The following is an 18,715-nucleotide window of genomic DNA, read 5'->3' as shown; positions in this document are numbered from 1 at the left end:
GGTGCTGGTGTTTAAGCTCCACACCAGCCCCCTCCCACCCCTCTCCATCTCCCCCCCCCCCATCACCATATCCTTCGATTCCTTTCTCCCTCATGTGTTTATCCAGCCTCCCCTTAAATACATCGATACTATTCGCCTCAACCTCTCCCTGTGGCAGCGAGTTCCACATTCTCACCCCTCTCTGGGTAAAGAAGTTTCTCCTGAATTCCCTATTGGATTTGTCAGTGACTGTCTGATATTGATGGGCCCTAGTTCTGGTCTCCCCCATAAGTGGAAACATCTCTACCCCATCTCACCCTATCGAACCCCTTCACCCCTCGGTCTTCCCTTTTCTAGAGATAAGAGCCTCAGTCTATTCAATCGTTGCTTTTAGATATCCCCTCGCATTTCTGGTATCATCCCTGTAAATCGTTTTTGCACCCTCTCCAGTGCCTCTGTATCCTTTTTGTAATATGGCGACCAGAACTATACGCAGTGCTCCAAGTGCGGTCTAACCAAGGTTCGATACAGGTTTAGCATAACTTCCCTACTTTTCAATTCTATCCCTCTAGAAATAAACCCAAGTGCTTGGTTTGCTTTTTATGGCCTTGCTAACCCGTGTCACTAGCTGTAATTATGTATATTTGTTCCCCGCTATCCCATTGCTCTTCTACCCCATTTAGATCCTTATTTTACAAGTAACACGTAACCTCATTATTTTTCTTACAAAAATGTGGAACCGTACCTCGTATCTGTGTTGAAGTTCATTTGCGAACTGTATGCCCTCTCCGCAAGTTTATTAATGTTCTGTTGCAGTCCTCCTCAGTATTAACTACTGCCCCTTTCTGTCAAAGGGAACTTTACTCTGTATCTAACCCGTGCTGTACCTGCCCTGGGAGTGTTTGATGGGACAGTGTAGAGGGAGCTTTACTCTGTATCTAACCCGTGCTGTACCTGCCCTGGGAGTGTTTGATGGGACAGTGTAGAGGGAGCTTTACTCTGTATCTAACCCCGTGCTGTACCTGCCCTGGGAGTGTTTGATGGGACAGTGTAGAGGGAGCTTTACTCTGTATCTAACCCCCTGTACCTGCCCTGGGAGTGTTTGATGGGACAGTGTAGAGGGAGCTTTACTCTGTATCTAACCCCCTGTACCTGCCCTGGGAGTGTTTGATGGGACAGTGTAGAGGGAGCTTTACTCTGTATCTAACCCGTGCTGTACCTGCCCTGGGAGTGTTTGATGGGACAGTGTAGAGGGAGCTTTACTCTGTATCTAACCCCCTGTACCTGCCCTGGGAGTGTTTGATGGGACAGTGTAGAGGGAGCTTTACTCTGTATCTAACCCCCTGTACCTGCCCTGGGAGTGTTTGATGGGACAGTGTAGAGGGAGCTTTACTCTGTATCTAACCCCCTGTACCTGCCCTGGGAGTGTTTGATGGGACAGTGTAGAGGGAGCTTTACTCTGTATCTAACCCCCTGTACCTGCCCTGGGAGTGTTTGATGGGACAGTGTAGAGGGAGCTTTACTCTGTATCTAACCCCGTGCTGTACCTGCCCTGGGAGTGTTTGATGGGGATCGGGCCCTCACCTCGATGAACGCAAACTGACAAAAACCCAGTTTTGAACCACGAGGTCCTAAAAATGCTCAGCACATGCTTTATTGAGGGGTAAGGTGGGGGTGATCTTTGGGCAAAATTAGTACATACTATACAATTTTTCTATAAATTTAGTGTATATATTACAAAAGTGATCGAACACAGATGTACTTCTCAGCAGAAAAAGAACATAATCTGAAGATACTTTCCGTGCAGAATCAGACAGACGCTTCCCCCCCCCACCCCGATATCTCCAGTCGCTCCCATAGCCTCGGTTGACGAGCCTTGGTGTGGAGGCATGTGGCGTGTCACCCACTAGTCCCTGCATGTGGAGGGGGCAATCCTCGGGGTGTGCGGGGTAATTGCTCCCCATGTGGAGGGGGCACTCCCCGGGGTGTGCGGGGTAATTGCTCCCCATGTGGAGGGGGCACTCCCCGGGGTGTGCGGGGTAATTGCTCCCCATGTGGAGGGGGCACTCCCCGGGGTGTGCGGGGTAATTGCTCCCCATGTGGAGGGGGCACTCCCCGGGGTGTGCGGGGTAATTGCTCCCCATGTGGAGGGGGCACTCCCCGGGGTGTGCGGGGTAATTGCTCCCCATGTGGAGGGGGCACTCCCCGGGGTGTGCGGGGTAATTGCTCCCCATGTGGAGGGGGCACTCCCCGGGGGTGTGCGGGGTAACTCTCCCCATGTGGAGGGGGCACTCCCGGGGGTGTGCGGGGTAACTCTCCCCATGTGGAGGGGGCACTCCCCGGGGTGTGTGGGGTAACTCTCCCCATGTGGAGGGGGCACTCCCCGGGGTGTGCGGGGTAACTCTCCCCATGTGGAGGGGGCACTCCCCGGGGTAACTCTCCCCATGTGGAGGGGGCACTCCCCGGGGGTGTGCGGGGAAGCGGGCGTTGGTTCGCCCTGAAGATCAGGTGGACATGGGGGGTGTTGCAAAATGTCGTGGTCGGGGAGGAAGTAGAGTCTGTGGTCTTGATCAGTGTCAAGCGGCCCTCTGCTGGGGAGTGCGTGTGAGAGCGCGTGTGGGAGCGTGAACGTACGAGAGAGCGAGTGTGTGAGGATAGTGAGCGAGAGAGAGAGAGAGAGAGAGAGAGAGAGAGAGAGTGTGTGCGAGCACGCGAGAGAAAGAGCGGGAGAGTGAGCAAGGGAGAGAGGGGGATCGAGCGGGGAGAGGGCCGGGGTCACAGGTCAACCCCCCAATCCCACCCTCACTGCCTGGGCACCCAACGACCGATTGGGTGCTGGGGGTGGCAATGGGCACCTCCGGACCACGCACCCTGGAGTGAGCTGGGGGGAGTGAGTGAGAGAGAGAGAGGAGAGGAGAGGAGAGGAGAGGAGAGAGAGAGAGAGAGAGAGAGAGAGAGAACCAGGCGTATGGGAGGCCGGGAAACGTGTGAACTAAGACAGTGAACACAACTGTACACCAACATGGACAAACAGCACAGGCAGAGATTCTGACTTTAACACTGTGGTGAGAGCAAGGGAGGACAGGGCGTCTGTCAGCTGGCCGGGCCCGGCCCGGGGATGGAGAGGGAGAGGGGATGCGGACAGCCATGAACAGATTGCAGTAAGGCTTCGAGATTTGGCAAAAGAGTTAAAACGAGCTTATCTACAGATACAGACTAGCAAGCGACGGCAGTTTATGTACAGTTTTATACAGCGGCAGTTCGCACTAACCTGCTCCTAGAAAAGGCTTAATTTACAGCAGGGGACCCCGGAAGGTCAGTTTGGGGTGTTTTTTTGTGGCGATTAGACGGCGCTGCACGCCCAGACTTTGCCGCCCCTGGTCCGGGTGGAAGCCTGAAACGCATCGAGTGTTCACCGGAACTTGCAAATCCTTGCCTCCTCGGATTCAGGTTCAACCGCAAGCACGGCCTGCCCGTGGCGGACGCTCCTCGGGAGAAGCGGAAATACCAGTCCTTCGGGAGACCGCGACGGATCGAGATGGCGATGTCAGCGGGAGGGCGTTCATGGAGAGAGAGAGCGAGCGAGAGAGACGGAGGGTGCAGACACCAGCTGGATTAAACTTTCTTCCGGCGCAACACAAACTGTCCCAAGTCCTTTTTCGGTCGGCGGGCTGGCGTTTTGGTAAACATTCCGCAGACGGTAAAGTATTTGTGCCGCGGAGACCTGGAATAACTGCTACGTCAATGTAACACAAGCGAGATTTATGCCTACAATTACAGCAACCTAGTTTAATAAGAATTTGTTACATCTTTAAGTTAGAAATAATTACAATTTAAAAAAAAAAATCAATCGAGCAGAACTAAAAATAAAAACCGGTCCTCGCCAAAATAATTCTGAAGGCCGAGACCCTGACAGCCTCGTTGCTGTGTGTGCGAGGGGCTAGGCCGTCTCCCCGCGTGTTACAGTGTCCGCAGATGCCTTACCCCGGATTTGACCGCTTCTGCGGCCCAGGGCGCCCGGCTGCGATTCCCCCCACGGTCAAACAGTCGCGGCCTAGGGCAGGGGGGGGGGGCGGTTGCAGACGACGTTAAGCCGCGAAGCCGTGCAGTGTGCTGGAGGTCCCAGCGTGGGCCTCGCTCACTGCCTTTTCCGTGGCGAGAAACCGGGCGGGCCCAAAAATCCAAATGGCGCAGACTGTTAAAGGGACCACGTGCAAAAATAATAATTAGAGGGAACACTGATTGGAGGTTGGGGGCGGGGGGGGGGGTGGTGTGGTCCTTGGAAACTTTCCCAAAGCGACTCGGTGCCTTTGGGAGGGGGATATCTGGTTCGCGGAGTGAGTCGGGAGAAGAGACAGTGTGACCCGTATGGAATGGCGGAGTACCATTCGCGGGGGGGGGGGTTGAAGGGAGAAATACTGGCATTGGGGAGGGCAGTGCTGCCCATTCGGGGAGGGGGAGCGGCTTCACATTGGCGGAGGGATTCCATTCAAAATGCGATGGGAACGGCGGTTTTAAAGCACGGCCACTGGGGGAAAGGGGGAGCGAATTCAGCGGGCGAGCGGAATGACACCCTCTCCCGTTATATTTGTCATTAAGCAGCCGTTCAACGCGAGTGTCTCACCCCCCCCCCCCCCCCACTTTCCCTTCCATTTCTCTCCCCTCAGTCCCTCCGCGGGGCTCCGAAAGACCCACGGACACCTCCGCCAACAGCGGGCAAACCGCGGTAATATCCCGCTTCCGACTGAAGCGCTTCGAAAGAGATTGCGCGCCCGAGCGCTCGAGAACCTCGGCAGAATGATCGGCCGTGGTCATGGCCTCCGTAACCCGTTCAACACTGTCTCTTTTATGTACCGGATCGAAGGGAGACATTTTACAGAATCATCCCGAACATTCTCAGGACTCATTTTCTTGTATTTTGACAGCTCCTCAGCCAACGGCTCTGGTCAGCGATCTCCACTTGTTACCGGGCAGATTTGAGAGTGTGTTTAGAGTAGGGGGAGGGGGGGGGGGGGGGGAAATAAAATCGGTTAAGGGTCATGCTCCTCGTCACCATCCAGTGACCCCCTCCCACCCTCGATCGGAGGGTTCCTGTGCCAACCGGATTGGGCGATGCCCGCCAGGGAGGAATAGCCTGTCGCTATGGAGAATCTTGGGTGAGGTGCGTGAGCCACAGTTGCCCCGGGCAATCGTTGTCCAGCGCGGGTCAACTTTTGGGGGGTGGGGGGGGGGGCAGGAAGGAAGTAATTGGGAGCAAAATCCCATAGACCTTGAAGGGTCGCGGGGAAAAAAAAGCGTCAAGGGGACGGTAAAGTTCAGAGGTCATACCTGGGGGGAATCTTGTCTGGCGAGAGATGGGGAGAAAGAAGGCAGGCTCCACCCAGACGCCTCGGCCGAGTATAGACAGCCAGTCGCTGTATCAAGCGGCAAGTCCCACTTTGACGTATGGATGGACGGGGTTAAAGGTTAAATGGAAACGCCAGGGCAAACGGCCCCAGCTCTTGGGGGGCGACGCAACACAGGAGGTGGTCTGCATGCGCCTCCGACTGCTGGCCAGCGAGTCTCGATTTACAAAGCCAGCCGTTAAAACCCGGGACCGCCCTTTAAACCTGCCCGGGGCAGTCACACGATCGCGTTTCGGTGCGAAAGGAGACGAGAGCTGGCGGGGCGGGGGGAAAAACTGGCCGTGGCCGCCAATGGCCTGCCCGAAGGACGTGCCGAGTCCATCCCCTCGGCTGGAAACAGTTCCGTCCGGTGACATCCGCTGCCGTCAACAGTCTGTGAAGTGCCGGCGAGGAAGGTAGGAGGGGAGAGGGTGGGGCTGTAGATAATACCGGGACAGAAAAGGAGAAGGGGGACAGGTTAACCTCCGACGGTGGGCGTGGAGAGCCGAGGCGGTAACTGGCCCCTTTCGGAAGCCCACGATCCTGCTACACGGTTGCGGAGTTCGCTGTTTCCGATCCGGATTAACAGCTGGGCGGTGGTCCGGGGAGAGGGTGGGGGACTGGGGATCGGCAGAAGACGGCAACGGCTGCATCAGAGCTCCGAGGGGACCTGGGGGGGCGGGGCGGGTGTGTCATTCCGCCAGTTGAGTTTTCACAGTCTTCGACGCAGAGTCAGCGAAAGAGGTCAGGGGTCGGAGGAGGGGGTCGGGGGTTCGGTCTAGGCCAGGAACACCACGAATATGACGAAGAAGACGACGAGGATGAGGAAGATCTTGATCATCAGCCAGCGGTTGGAGGTGACGGACTGGAAGTACTTGAGGATCTCCGAGTGGGCGGCCTCCACGTTCAGCTGCGTGTCCTCCACGTTGGTGTCGATCCTGCGGGCGGGGAGGGAAGAGTTTGGGTGCGATGTTGGTGGGCTGTCAAGAGTCACGCGAGGCAAATCCCTCCCTCTCCCACTCAAAGCCCGGCCCTCCAGAACCTGAACCCTCCCAGCCCTCCGTCCCTCTATCTTGCCTTGCGCACTGTGCATCCCGAACCTTGCCCGCTGGCTTTGATCCCACAGGCTGTGCAGAGGGAGACCCAATGGGTCGCTGGGCTTACCCCCCCCCCCCCGCCCACCTCATCCCTCCATCCCCGATCGCCCCAGCGTCTCCAGCGGTGGGGGGTCGGGAGCAAGCTCGGCTGCGAAGCCCTTCCGGGTCGAACAGCTAACTCGCTCACGAAGACTGGCCAACTTTGCCAAGGCATCTCACTTAAGAATTAGGAGCAGGATTCGGACATTCGGCCCCTCGAGCCTGCTCCGCCATTCAATGAGATCATGGCTGTTCATCGACCTCAACTCCACTTTCCCGCCCGATCCCCATATCCCTCGATTTCCTTAATATCCAAAAATCTATCGATCTCAGCCTTGAATACACTCAACGACTGAGCCTCCACAGCCCTCTGGGGCAGAAAATTCCAGAGATTCACCCCCCCTCTGAGTGAAGAAATTCCTCCTCATCTCAGTCCTAAATGGCCGACCCCTTATCCTGAGACTGTGACCCCTGGTTCTAGACTCCCCAGCCCGGGGGAAACACCCTCCCTGCATCTACCCTGTCAAGCCCTGTAAGAATTGTGTATGTTTCAATGAGATCACCTCTCATTCTTCTAAACTCCAGAGAATATCGGCCCAGTCTACTCAATCTCTCCTCATAGGACAATCCCCCCATCCCAGGAATCAGTCTGGTGAACCTTCGTTGCACTCCCTCAACGGCAAGTATATCCTTCCTTAGGTAAGGAGACCCAAACTGTGCACAATACTCCAGGTGTGGTCTCACCAGGGCCCGGTATAATCGCAGTAAGACGTCTTTACTCTTATACTCCAATCCTCCTGTAATAAACCCCAACATACCATTTGCTTTAATCACTTGCTGTACCTGCAGGTTAACTTTCAGTGATTGGTGGACAAGGACCCCCAGGTCCCTCTGAACACCAACATTTCCCAATCTCTCACCGTTTATAAAATACTCTGCTTTTCTATTTTTCCTATCACCCTGTGGAGAAAGCAGAGTCGGGGGAAGAGGGTAGATAATCACGAGGGAAAGGTCATGATGGGCCACGTGGCCTCCTTCTGTGCTGTAAGATTCTAGATACCTGGCCGAGTCTTACTCCTGACACCACACCCTCTGGGACACCCGCCCTGGGCTTGGCATGCAACAGCACTGGGAGCCCTGACCCCCTCCCCTCCCCTAGCCACCCTACCTCTGTATGGTCTCCTCCTGCTCCTTAACCATGTGCGCGAGCTGCTGGAATATGGAGCCCAGTTCCACGATGGTGGCTTCAATGTTCTGCATCGTGTCTGCCCGGCTCTGGATGTAGGAATCCTGTGGGAGAAAAGGCAGCGAGAGTCACACACCATTTCTCGGCGCTCCTTCCCACCGTAGGCTTTTGCCAATTAACAGAGGGGTTCTGGGTCTTTCCCCCCCACCCCTGACCCGAGTACTGGTTCCACAGGTACTGCCCGTGCTTTATAACCCAGGTGCCCAATCTTCATGGGTGGAGCCCAGACAGTGGCCGCTCGTTGGCTATTCAACTATGAAGGGCATTGCAGTCCAGCCTGATCCTGTCCCTCCGCCCCCCCCCCCCCACCCGATACCGGGGGAGCAGGGGGAGAGCAACCCGGGGCATTGGCAGTCTCCGGGGACCCACCAATGCCGCATGCCTTTCTCGAACCCATCATCCCCCACTCCGGTGCTGTATCCTCCTGTATGGCTCAGAGACATGGACCATGTATAGGAGACACCTCAAGTCGCTGGAGAAATATCACCAACGATGTCTCCGCAAGATCCTACAAATCCCCTGGGAGGACAGACGCACCAACGTTAGCGTCCTCGACCAGGCCAACATCCCCAGCATTGAAGCACTGACCACACTCGATCAGCTCCGCTGGGCGGCCCACATTGTTCGCATGCCAGACACGAAACTCCCAAAGCAAGCGCTCTACTCAGAACTCCTTCACGGCAAACGAGCCAAAGGTGGGAAGAGGAAACGTTACAAGGCCTCCCTGATAAAGTGCAACATCCCCACCGACACCTGGGAGTCCCTGGCCAAAGACCAGTCCGCCCTAAGTGGAGGAAGTGTATCCGGGAGGGCGCTGAGCACCTCGAGTCTCGTTGCCGAGAGCGTGCAGAAACCAAGCGCAGGCAGCGGAAGGAGCATGCGGCAAACCAGTCCCACCCACTCTTTTCCTCAACCACTGTCTGTCCCACCTGTGACAGAGACTGTAATTCCCATATTGGACTGTTCAGCCACCTGAGAACTCACTTTTAGAGTGGAAGCAAGTCTTCCTCGATTCCGAGGGACTGCCTATGATGATGATGCACCACACTGACCTGTGCAAAACTGAGCCACACGGACACGAACATCCCAGCTTCAATCCCTGCTCGGAGCACGGTTAGACCACCCCAGTACAAACTATTACATTCACCGTGAGACTGAGCACGCCACAGGGATCAGTGCTCGGGCCACTGTTGTTCACAATTTACATCAACGATTTAGACTTTGGAATCGTATAAGATTATGAGGGGGCTTGACAAGGTGGATGCAGAGAGGATGTTTCCACTGATGGGGGAGACTAAAACTAGGGGGCATAATCTTAGAATAAGGGGCTGCCCAATTAAGACTGAGATGAGGAGGAATTTCTTCTCTGAGGGTTGTAACTCTCTGGAATTCTCTGCCTCAGAGAGCTGTGGAAGCTGAGACATTGAATAAATTTAAGACAGAAATAGAAAGTTTCTTAACCGATAAGGGAATAAGGGGTTATGGGGAGCGGGCAGGGAAGTGGACCCGAGTCCATGATTGGATCAGCCATGATCGTATTGAATGGTGGAGCAGGCTTGAGGGGCCGAATGGCCGACTCCTGCTCCTATTTCTTATGTTCTTAATCATAAACACAATTTCTAAATTTGTGGGTGACACCAAATTAGGGCGGGGGAATAGTCAACACTGCAACAAATTACAGGAGGACATTAATAAACTTGCAGAATGGGCATATAATTGGTAAATGAGGTTCAACAGAGATAAATGTGAGGTATTATATTTTGGTGGGAAGAATAGGGAGGTCACTTATTACTGGGAGGGAGCGAGTCTGGGTGGGACAGAGGAACAAAGGGATCTGGGAGAACAAATACACCAATCACTAAACATTGCGACACGGGGTTAGCAAGGCCGTAAAAAGCAAACCAAGCACTAGGGTTTATTTCTAGAGGGATAGAATTGAAAAGTAGGGAAGTTATGCAAAACCTGTATCGAACCTTGGTCAGACCGCACTTGGAGCACTGCGTACAGTTCTGGTCACCATATTATAAAAAGGATATCGAGGCACTGGAGAGGGTGCAGGGAAGATTTACAAGGACGATACCAGAAATGCGAGGGGAGACCTATCAGGAAAGGGTGAACAGGCTGGGTCTCTTTTCTCTTGAGACGTGAAGGCTGAGGGGTGACCTAATAGAGGTCTTTAAAATGATGAAAGGTTTTGATAGAGTGGATAGAGGGAGAATGTTCCCACTTATGGGGAAGACCATAACTAGAGGCCGTCAATATAAGATAGTCACCCAGAAATCCAATGGGGAATTCAGGAGAAACTTCTTTACCCAGAGAGGGGTGAGAATGTGGAACTCGCTGCCACAGGGAGGGGTTGAGGTGAATAGTATCGATGTATTTAAGGGGAGGCTGGACAAGCGTATGGGGGAGAAGGGAATAGAGGGTGATACTAATAGAGTTAGATGAGGAAAGACGGGAGGAGGCTCGAGTGGAGCATAACGCCGGCACGGACTGGTTGGGCCGAATGGCCTGTTTCTGTGTTGTATACCCGTAAGCCAGGCTGGCACTTACAACAGCTGGCTTCACGGCAGGAGTTGAGCAAGGGCTCTGCGAGCTCCCCCCGCCCACAATGCCCAAGATACATGTGCCACGTGGTGTGGTGCCCGCTACACCAGCTGATCTGGGCAGGGACGGCAGCGAGGAAAGCTGCAAGTGGGAGGGGACCAAGGTGCTGCTCAGTGACCCCGACTGCAATGTGTGTGTGGGGGCATCAGCTGGGACAGGATCAGGCTGGACTGCGGTGCCCTTCAAAGTCGAATAGTGAACCAACGCTCAGTGTGTGCGTGCGCGTATCGGCTGCGACAGGATCAGGCTGGTCTGCGGTGCCCTCCAAAGTCGAATAGCGAACTAATGCTGTGTGTGCGCGTGCACGTATCGGCTGGGACAGGATCAGGCTGGACTGCGGTGCCCTTTAAAGTTGAATAGCGAACTAACGCCGTGTGTGTGTGTGTGTGTGTGTGTGTGTGTGTGTGTGTGTGTGTGTGGTCATCGGCTGGGACAGGCTCAGGCTGGACTGCGATGCCCGCCATAGTCAAATAGCCAGCTTTGAACGCCCGCTGTCTGGGCTCCACACATGAAGATTGGGCACCTGGGTAAAGAACGAGCGGACAACAGCCGTGGAGTACTCGGGTCAAGGGTGAGGGTGGGGGGGTGGGGAGAGAGAGAAGGAGTGAAGCAAGCTAGGCTTCTCACTGGAGCCGGCCTGGGCCTCCTCACCTGCTCGTCGATGAGCTGCAGTTGCTGGCTGCTCTTGGCGTCCATGTCGATGGCGACGTCCCCCGACCTCCGCGCGTCATCTTGCAGCAGCACCGACCCTCCTGCGGACGGAAAGGCGCAGGGGAATCGGTTTCATTTTCCAATTTATTCATTCGCGGGCTGTGTGCGTCGCTGGCAAGGCCCGGCATTTATTGCCCATCCCTAACTGCCCCTTGAGAAGGTGGCGGTGAGCCGCCTTCTTGAACCGCTGCAGTCCATCGCAGCAGTTTTTTTTTCTCATATGGCAGGGTGGCTATTTCAGAGGGTCGCTGTGGGTCTGGAGTCACATTATAGGCCAGACCGGGTAAGGTCGGAGGATTGCCTTCCCTAAAGGGCACGAGTGAAGCAGAGGGGGTTATACGACAAGCCGGCAGTTTCATAAGAAATAGGAACAGGAGTCGGCCATTCGGCCCCTCGAGCCTGCTTCGCCATTCAATAAGATCATGGCTGATCTGATCATGGACTCAGCTCCACTTCCCCGCCCACTCCCCATAACCCTTGACTCCCTTATCGCTCAAAAATCTGTCTATCTCCTCCTTAAATATATTCAATGTCCCAGCCTCCACAGCTCTCTGGGGCAGAGAATTCCACAGATTTACAACCCTCAGAGAGAAGAAATTCCTCCTCATCTCAGTTTTAAATGTGGGACCCTTATTCTGAGACTATGTCCCCTAGTTTTAGATTCCCCCATCAGTGGAAACAACCTCTCTGCATCCACCTTGTCAAGCCCCCTCAGAATCTGATACCTTTCAAATAAGGCCACCTCTCATTCTTCTAAACTGATCAGCCATGATGGTATTAAATGGCGGAGCAGGCTTGAGGGGCCGAATGGCCGACTCCTGCTCCTATTTCTTATGTGAACTCCAATGGGTGTAGGCCCAACCTGCTCAAGCTTTCTTCACATGCCATGGTCACCAATACTGACACGAGCTTTTTGTTCTGGATTTATTCCATGAACTGAAGTTAAATTGGTCGGCAGGCCGCGGGGGTGGAGTTGGACCCCGGTGTGAATCTGCTGTAACGCTCTCCGTGGTACAGCCAGGTCGCGGAAGGTGCTGTGTGGCGGTTCCCCCCTCCCCGACAGTCAGCATCCCTGAGGAGCGGAGGGGTGAAAATAGAACAGGGTAGGAGCACAAATCACTGCTCTCCTGCAAGCTCACTGCACTCCCAAAGATGTGTTGCTTTCGGGAAGAGCGGAGGCACGTGGGAGATGGATAAAACAACCCCAGCGTGGAGGCCCCGACCTGCGTTAGAACACCAGCGGCAGGTCGGGGCCATAAAAGGAGCGGCGGGTGGTCTCGGGAGCAGCATGGAGGTGTACCACTCCAGGGAGCAGCAGGTGCTGGAGCAGGAGGGCGACGGCAGTGAAGTGGGACATCACCATGGTCCAGGTCGGTGATTGGAGCGTGGGCAGGCACAGCAGGAGCGGCGAGGTCAGGACGAAGGAGCGGCGAGAGATTGTAGTGGGACGTGATCAGGGCCCAGGGGAGGAGAGAGTTCGGGGCCCAGAAGAGCCGAGGGCCCAGGGGCAGCACGGGCCCAGCCCACACTGTGCGATATGTGAGCGCACTAGGTCCGTGCAGCAGAGCTGGTCTCCAGTCGTCCTGGTTAACCCTTGCCACTGGTCAAGACCTCGCTCTGTCAAGCCCGTGTGGTGGCTGGTGTGCAACGGTCACCCCACGTTAAAAAAATCCACCCACAGGCATCTACCACCCTTCAGGATGTAGTTCGGGATCCAGAATATTAGGTCCTTCATTGAAGCACCTGTGAACTCGTCCCTTTTTGGTGTGGAAGCAAGTCATCCTCGCTTCGAGGGACTGCCTATAATGATTACATACCCCGCACCCAGTTATATAAAGCTCTGGTCAGACCCCCATCAGGAGTAAATGCATCCAGTTCTGGGCCCTGCCCCTCAGGGAGGATATATCGGCCTCGGAGGGGAAGTGACGGAGATTCACCAGAATGATACCGGGGCGTAAAGGGTTAAATGACGAGGGCAGGTTGTACAGACTGGGCGTGCATTTCCCCCCCACCCCCCCGCCCCATGGATTGCAACATCTCTCGCCACATTCAACATATAAACTGAAACCAACTCGTTTTACTCAGGGACTTCATTTCTGCCCTTCTGCAGGGTGTGACCCTCGACCCCCAGTATCAGTGAAGGACAGGGTGTGACCCTCGACCCCCAGTATCAGTGAAGGACAGGGTGTGACCCTCGACCCCAGTATCAGTGAAGGACAGGGTGTGACCCTCGACCCCAATATCAGTGAAGGACAGGGTGTGACCCTCGATCCCAGTATCAGTAAAGGGCAGGGTGTGACCTTCGACTCCAGTATCAGTAAAGGGCAGGGTGTGACCCTCGATCCCAGTATCAGTGAAGGGCAGGGTGTGACCCTCGACCCCAGTATCAGTAAAGGGCAGGGTGTGACCCTCGATCCCAGTATCAGTGAAGGACAGGGTGTGACCTTCGACTCCAGTATCAGTGAAGGACAGGGTGTGACCCTCGACCCCCAGTATCAGTGAAGGACAGGGTGTGACCCTCGATCCCAGTATCAGTGAAGGACAGGGTGTGACCCTCGACTCCAGTATCAGTGAAGGACAGGGTGTGACCCTCGATCCCAGTATCAGTGAAGGACAGGGTGTGACCTTCGACTCCAGTATCAGTAAAGGGCAGGGTGTGACCCTCGACCCCCAGTATCAGTGAAGGACAGGGTGTGACCCTCGACTCCAGTATCAGTGAAGGACAGGGTGTGACCCTCGACTCCAGTATCAGTGAAGGACAGGGTGTGACCCTCGACCCCCAGTATCAGTGAAGGACAGGGTGTGACCCTCGATCCCAGTATCAGTGAAGGACAGGGTGTGACCCTCGACTCCAGTATCAGTGAAGGACAGGGTGTGACCCTCGACCCCCAGTATCAGTGAAGGACAGGGTGTGACCCTCGATCCCAGTATCAGTAAAGGGCAGGGTGTGACCCTCGACCCCAGTATCAGTAAAGGGCAGGGTGTGACCCTCGATCCCAGTATCAGTGAAGGACAGGGTGTGACCTTCGACTCCAGTATGTGTGAAGGACAGGGTGTGACCCTCGACCCCCAGTATCAGTGAAGGACTGAGTGTGATTCTTGACCCCCAGTATCAGTGAAGTAAGGGTGTGACTCTCGACCCCCAGTATCAGTGAAGGACTGAGTGTGATTCTTGACCCCCAGTATCAGTGAAGTAAGGGTGTGACTCTCGACCCCCAGTATCAGTGAAGGGCAGGGTGTGACCCTCGACCCCCAGCATCAGTGAAGGGCAGGGTGTGACCTTCGACCCCAGTATCAGTGAAGGACAGGGTGTGACCTTCGACTCCAGTATGTGTGAAGGACAGGGAGCACCCCTCGACCCCCCTGGTATCGGGGTCAGTAATGACTGTACCGATTAGCAGCGGGCAGTAAATGAGACGGTGCTCACCGTAACCGTTTGCGGCTGAAGGCGGGAGGCTCGAGACTGTGGCTTGTGAGAACTGCTCTCTCCTGCTCCTCTGCATTTTCAGATTCTGAAAAGAACAAATAAGACACAAGAGGTAAAAAGTGATCCCTGAGCCACCTCCTTACACACTCCATGTACAATGCCCCCCTCCCAGAGATAGCTTTGCTGCATCCAACTCCAATATTTATCCCTCAACCAACATCACTAGAACAAATGATCTGGTCATTATCACATTGCTGTGTGTGGGAGCTTGCTGTGCGCAAATTGGCTGCCGCGTTTCCCACATTACAACAGCAGTGCGGCACTCCCTCAATACTGCCCCTCCGACAGTGCGGCACTCCCTCAATACTGCCCCTCCAACAGTGCGGCGCTCCCTCAGTACTGCCCCTCCCACAGTGCTGTGCTCCCTCAGTACCGCCCCTCCGACAGTGCTGCGCTCCCTCAGTACTGCCCCTCCGACGATGCAGCGCTCCCTCAGTACTGCCCCTTCCACAGTGCTGCGCTCCCTCAGTACTGCCCCTCCCACAGTGCTGCCCCTCCCACCGTGCAGCGCTCCCTCAGTACTGCACTGGGAGTGTCGGCCTGGACTATGCGCTCACGTCTCTGGAGTGGGGCTTGAATGCACTCCAGTGAGAGACCCACTGAGCCACAGCTGGCAGACGCCAGTCCCTTGGAGTCCGAGTTAAAACGAGGCCAAGAGCGTGGCAGGCGACCGTAGACTCCACCACAGCTATTGGGCAGTGGTTTTGCAGCAGGACTCCCCGATTGGTAACTAGCAGTGGGCCAGAAGATTGATCTGGTCTCCATGGTGACCCTTTTCAGTCCTGACCTGCTGTGCGCAGGAGTCACTGTGGTGTCACCTCCGTTGGACGACACAGACCGGCATACTAGGAGACCCAACCCGCCACGAGTGACTGCGAGGAGCCAGTGTCTGAGGGTCCTGATTAACAGGCATGACACTGTGTGCATAGCACAGCCACATGTCTGCCGGTCTCGGTGATCTTTACCTCAGCGTCCCCGATTACTGCGCTAATCTGCCAGCTTCTCGCTCGCTATCAGCGGGGCTGCTAATGGGGTGAGCGGATTGCTACAGGGGCTGAGCACAGGAAGAGCCTGGCTCATCCATAGATAGGGATCAGAGATAAAGGATGAAGCTCCATTTCCTTCTGGACGGGCCATCCTGCCCCGGTTCGTGGAATTACCTGCTGAGCACTCTGGATCCAGTCGAGATAAGTTAATTACACGTTAAATCAGGAAACCCGAGGAATACTGATGCTCAGTCAATAAACTACAGATAGGGAATTTACCCCCCCCCTCCCCCCCGCCCACTCCCTGTGAAGCACCAACTCTCACTGGGCTACAGTTCCATCGTCCTCTGCCCTCCTATGCTTCATCCAACTGCTCACTCTTCATGCATTAGTCTGGGCAGCGAGCCACTCAACACGGAGCCAAGCCTGATCCGCACACAGACACACACACAGCCTCCCGCGCACACGCACACACACGCACACAGCCTCCCGCGCGCGCGCACACAGCCTCCCGCGCGCGCGCACACAGCCTCCCGCGCACGCACAGCCTCCCGCGCACACGCACGCACAGCCTCCCGCGCACACGCACGCACAGCCTCCCGCGCACACGCACACACACAGCCTCCCGCGCACGCACAGCCTCCCGCGCACAGGCACAGCCTCCCGCGCACAGGCGCGCACAGCCTCCCGCGCGCGCGCGCGCACAGCCTCCCGCGCACACACACACAGCCTCCCGCGCACACACACACAGCCTCCCGCGCACACGCACGCACAGCCTCCCGCGCACACGCACGCACAGCCTCCCGCGCACACGCACGCACAGCCTCCCGCGCACGCGCACAGCCTCCCGCGCACGCGCACAGCCTCCCGCGCACGCGCACAGCCTCCCGCGCACGCGCACAGCCTCCCGCGCACACGCACACACACAGCCTCCCGCGCGCGCACACAGCCTCCCGCGCGCGCACACAGCCTCCCGCGCACACGCACACACACAGCCTCCCGCGCGCGCACACAGCCTCCCGCGCGCGCACACAGCCTCCCGCGCGCGCACACAGCCTCCCGCGCGCGCACACACCCTCCCGCGCGCGCACACACCCTCCCGCGCGCGCACACACCCTCCCGCGCGCGCACACACCCTCCCGCGCGCGCACACACCCTCCCGCGCGCGCACACACCCTCCCGCGCGCGCACACACCCTCCCGCGCGCGCACACACACACAGCCTCCCGCGCGCGCACACACACACAGCCTCCCGCGCGCACACACACACACAGCCTCCCGCGCGCACACACACACACAGCCTCCCGCGCGCACACACACACAGCCTCCCGCGCACACACACACACAGCCTCCCGCGCACACACACACACAGCCTCCCGCGCACACACACACACAGCCTCCCGCGCACACACACACACAGCCTCCCGCGCACACACACACACAGCCTCCCGCGCACACACACACACAGCCTCCCGCGCACACACACACACAGCCTCCCGCGCACACACAGCCTCCCGCGCACACACACACACAGCCTCCCGCGCAAACACACACACAGCCTCCCGCGCAAACACACACACAGCCTCCCGCGCAAACACACACACAGCCTCCCGCGCAAACACACACACAGCCTCCCGCGCACACAGCCACACACACAGCCTCCCGCGCACACTCACACACACAGCCTCCCGCGCACACGCACACACACAGCCTCCCGCGCACACGCACACCGCCTCCCGCGCACGGCACAGCCTCCCGCGCACACAGCCACACACACAGCCTCCCGCGCACACACACACACACAGCCTCCCGCGCACGCACAGCCTCCCGCGCACAGGCAATACCTATCAGCTCTCTATGATCTCTCCCGGCACAGGCCCCCCGCCAGGCCCCCCCGCACAGGCCCCCCCCCCCTCCCGCGCGCACACACACACAGCCTCCCGCGCGCGCACACACACACAGCCTCCCGCGCGCACACACACACACAGCCTCCCGCGCGCACACACACACACAGCCTCCCGCGCGCACACACACACAGCCTCCCGCGCACACACACACACAGCCTCCCGCGCACACACACACACAGCCTCCCGCGCACACACACACACAGCCTCCCGCGCACACACACACACAGCCTCCCGCGCACACACACACACAGCCTCCCGCGCACACACAGCCTCCCGCGCACACACACACACAGCCTCCCGCGCAAACACACACACAGCCTCCCGCGCAAACACACACACAGCCTCCCGCGCAAACACACACACAGCCTCCCGCGCACACAGCCACACACACAGCCTCCCGCGCACACTCCCGCGCACACGCACACACACAGCCTCCCGCGCACACGCACACACACAGCCTCCCGCGCACGCGCGCACAGCCTCCCGCGCACACACACAGCCTCCCGCGCACACAGCCACACACACAGCCTCCCGCGCACACACACACACACAGCCTCCCGCGCACACACAGCCTCCCGCGCACAGGCACAGCCTCCCGCGCACAGGCACAGCCTCCCGCGCACAGGCACAGCCTCCCGCGCACAGGCACAGCCTCCCGCGCACAGGCACAGCCTCCCGCGCACAGGCACAGCCTCCCGCGCACACGCACACACACAGCCTCCCGCGCACACACACACAGCCTCCCGCGCACACGCACAGCCTCCCGCGCACACGCACAGCCTCCCGCGCACACGCACAGCCTCCCGCGCACGCGCACAGCCTCCCGCGCACACGCACACACACACTCTCCCGCGCGCGCGCACACCCTCCCGCGCACACACAGCCTCCCGCGCGCGCACACACACACACACAGCCTCCCGCGCGCACACACACACACAGCCTCCCGCGCACACACACACACACAGCCTCCCGCGCACACACACACACACAGCCTCCCGCGCACACACACACACACAGCCTCCCGCGCACACACAGCCTCCCGCGCACACACACACACACAGCCTCCCGCGCACACACACACACACAGCCTCCCGCGCACACACACACACAGCCTCCCGCGCACACACACACACAGCCTCCCGCGCACACACACACACAGCCTCCCGCGCACACACACACACAGCCTCCCGCGCACACACACACACAGCCTCCCGCGCGCACACACACAGCCTCCCGCGCACACACACACACAGCCTCCCGCGCAAACACACAC

The 18,715-nt window shown here is 57.6% G+C and overlaps 1 protein-coding gene across 1 annotated transcript in view; it reads right to left on the bottom strand.

The window, feature by feature from the left end:
* Positions 1-1,608: 1,608 nt before the first annotated feature.
* The window catches only part of stx5a (syntaxin 5A), a 60,735-nt gene continuing 43,628 nt past the window's right edge, over positions 1,609-18,715 (bottom strand). Inside the window, exons 8-11 of the mRNA XM_070868292.1 lie at positions 14,491-14,575; positions 11,004-11,104; positions 7,668-7,789; positions 1,609-6,301 (exon numbers count right to left, since the gene is read on the bottom strand). Coding sequence (XP_070724393.1) covers positions 6,142-6,301; positions 7,668-7,789; positions 11,004-11,104; positions 14,491-14,575 — 468 coding nt within the window. The 3' untranslated portion in view covers positions 1,609-6,141. The remainder of the gene's footprint in view (positions 6,302-7,667; positions 7,790-11,003; positions 11,105-14,490; positions 14,576-18,715) is intronic.

Source organism: Pristiophorus japonicus, chromosome 27 (genome assembly GCF_044704955.1).
Source record: "Pristiophorus japonicus isolate sPriJap1 chromosome 27, sPriJap1.hap1, whole genome shotgun sequence".
NCBI classification, from domain to species: domain Eukaryota; kingdom Metazoa; phylum Chordata; class Chondrichthyes; family Pristiophoridae; genus Pristiophorus; species Pristiophorus japonicus.
This window is presented reverse-complemented; position numbering and strand designations above follow the sequence as displayed.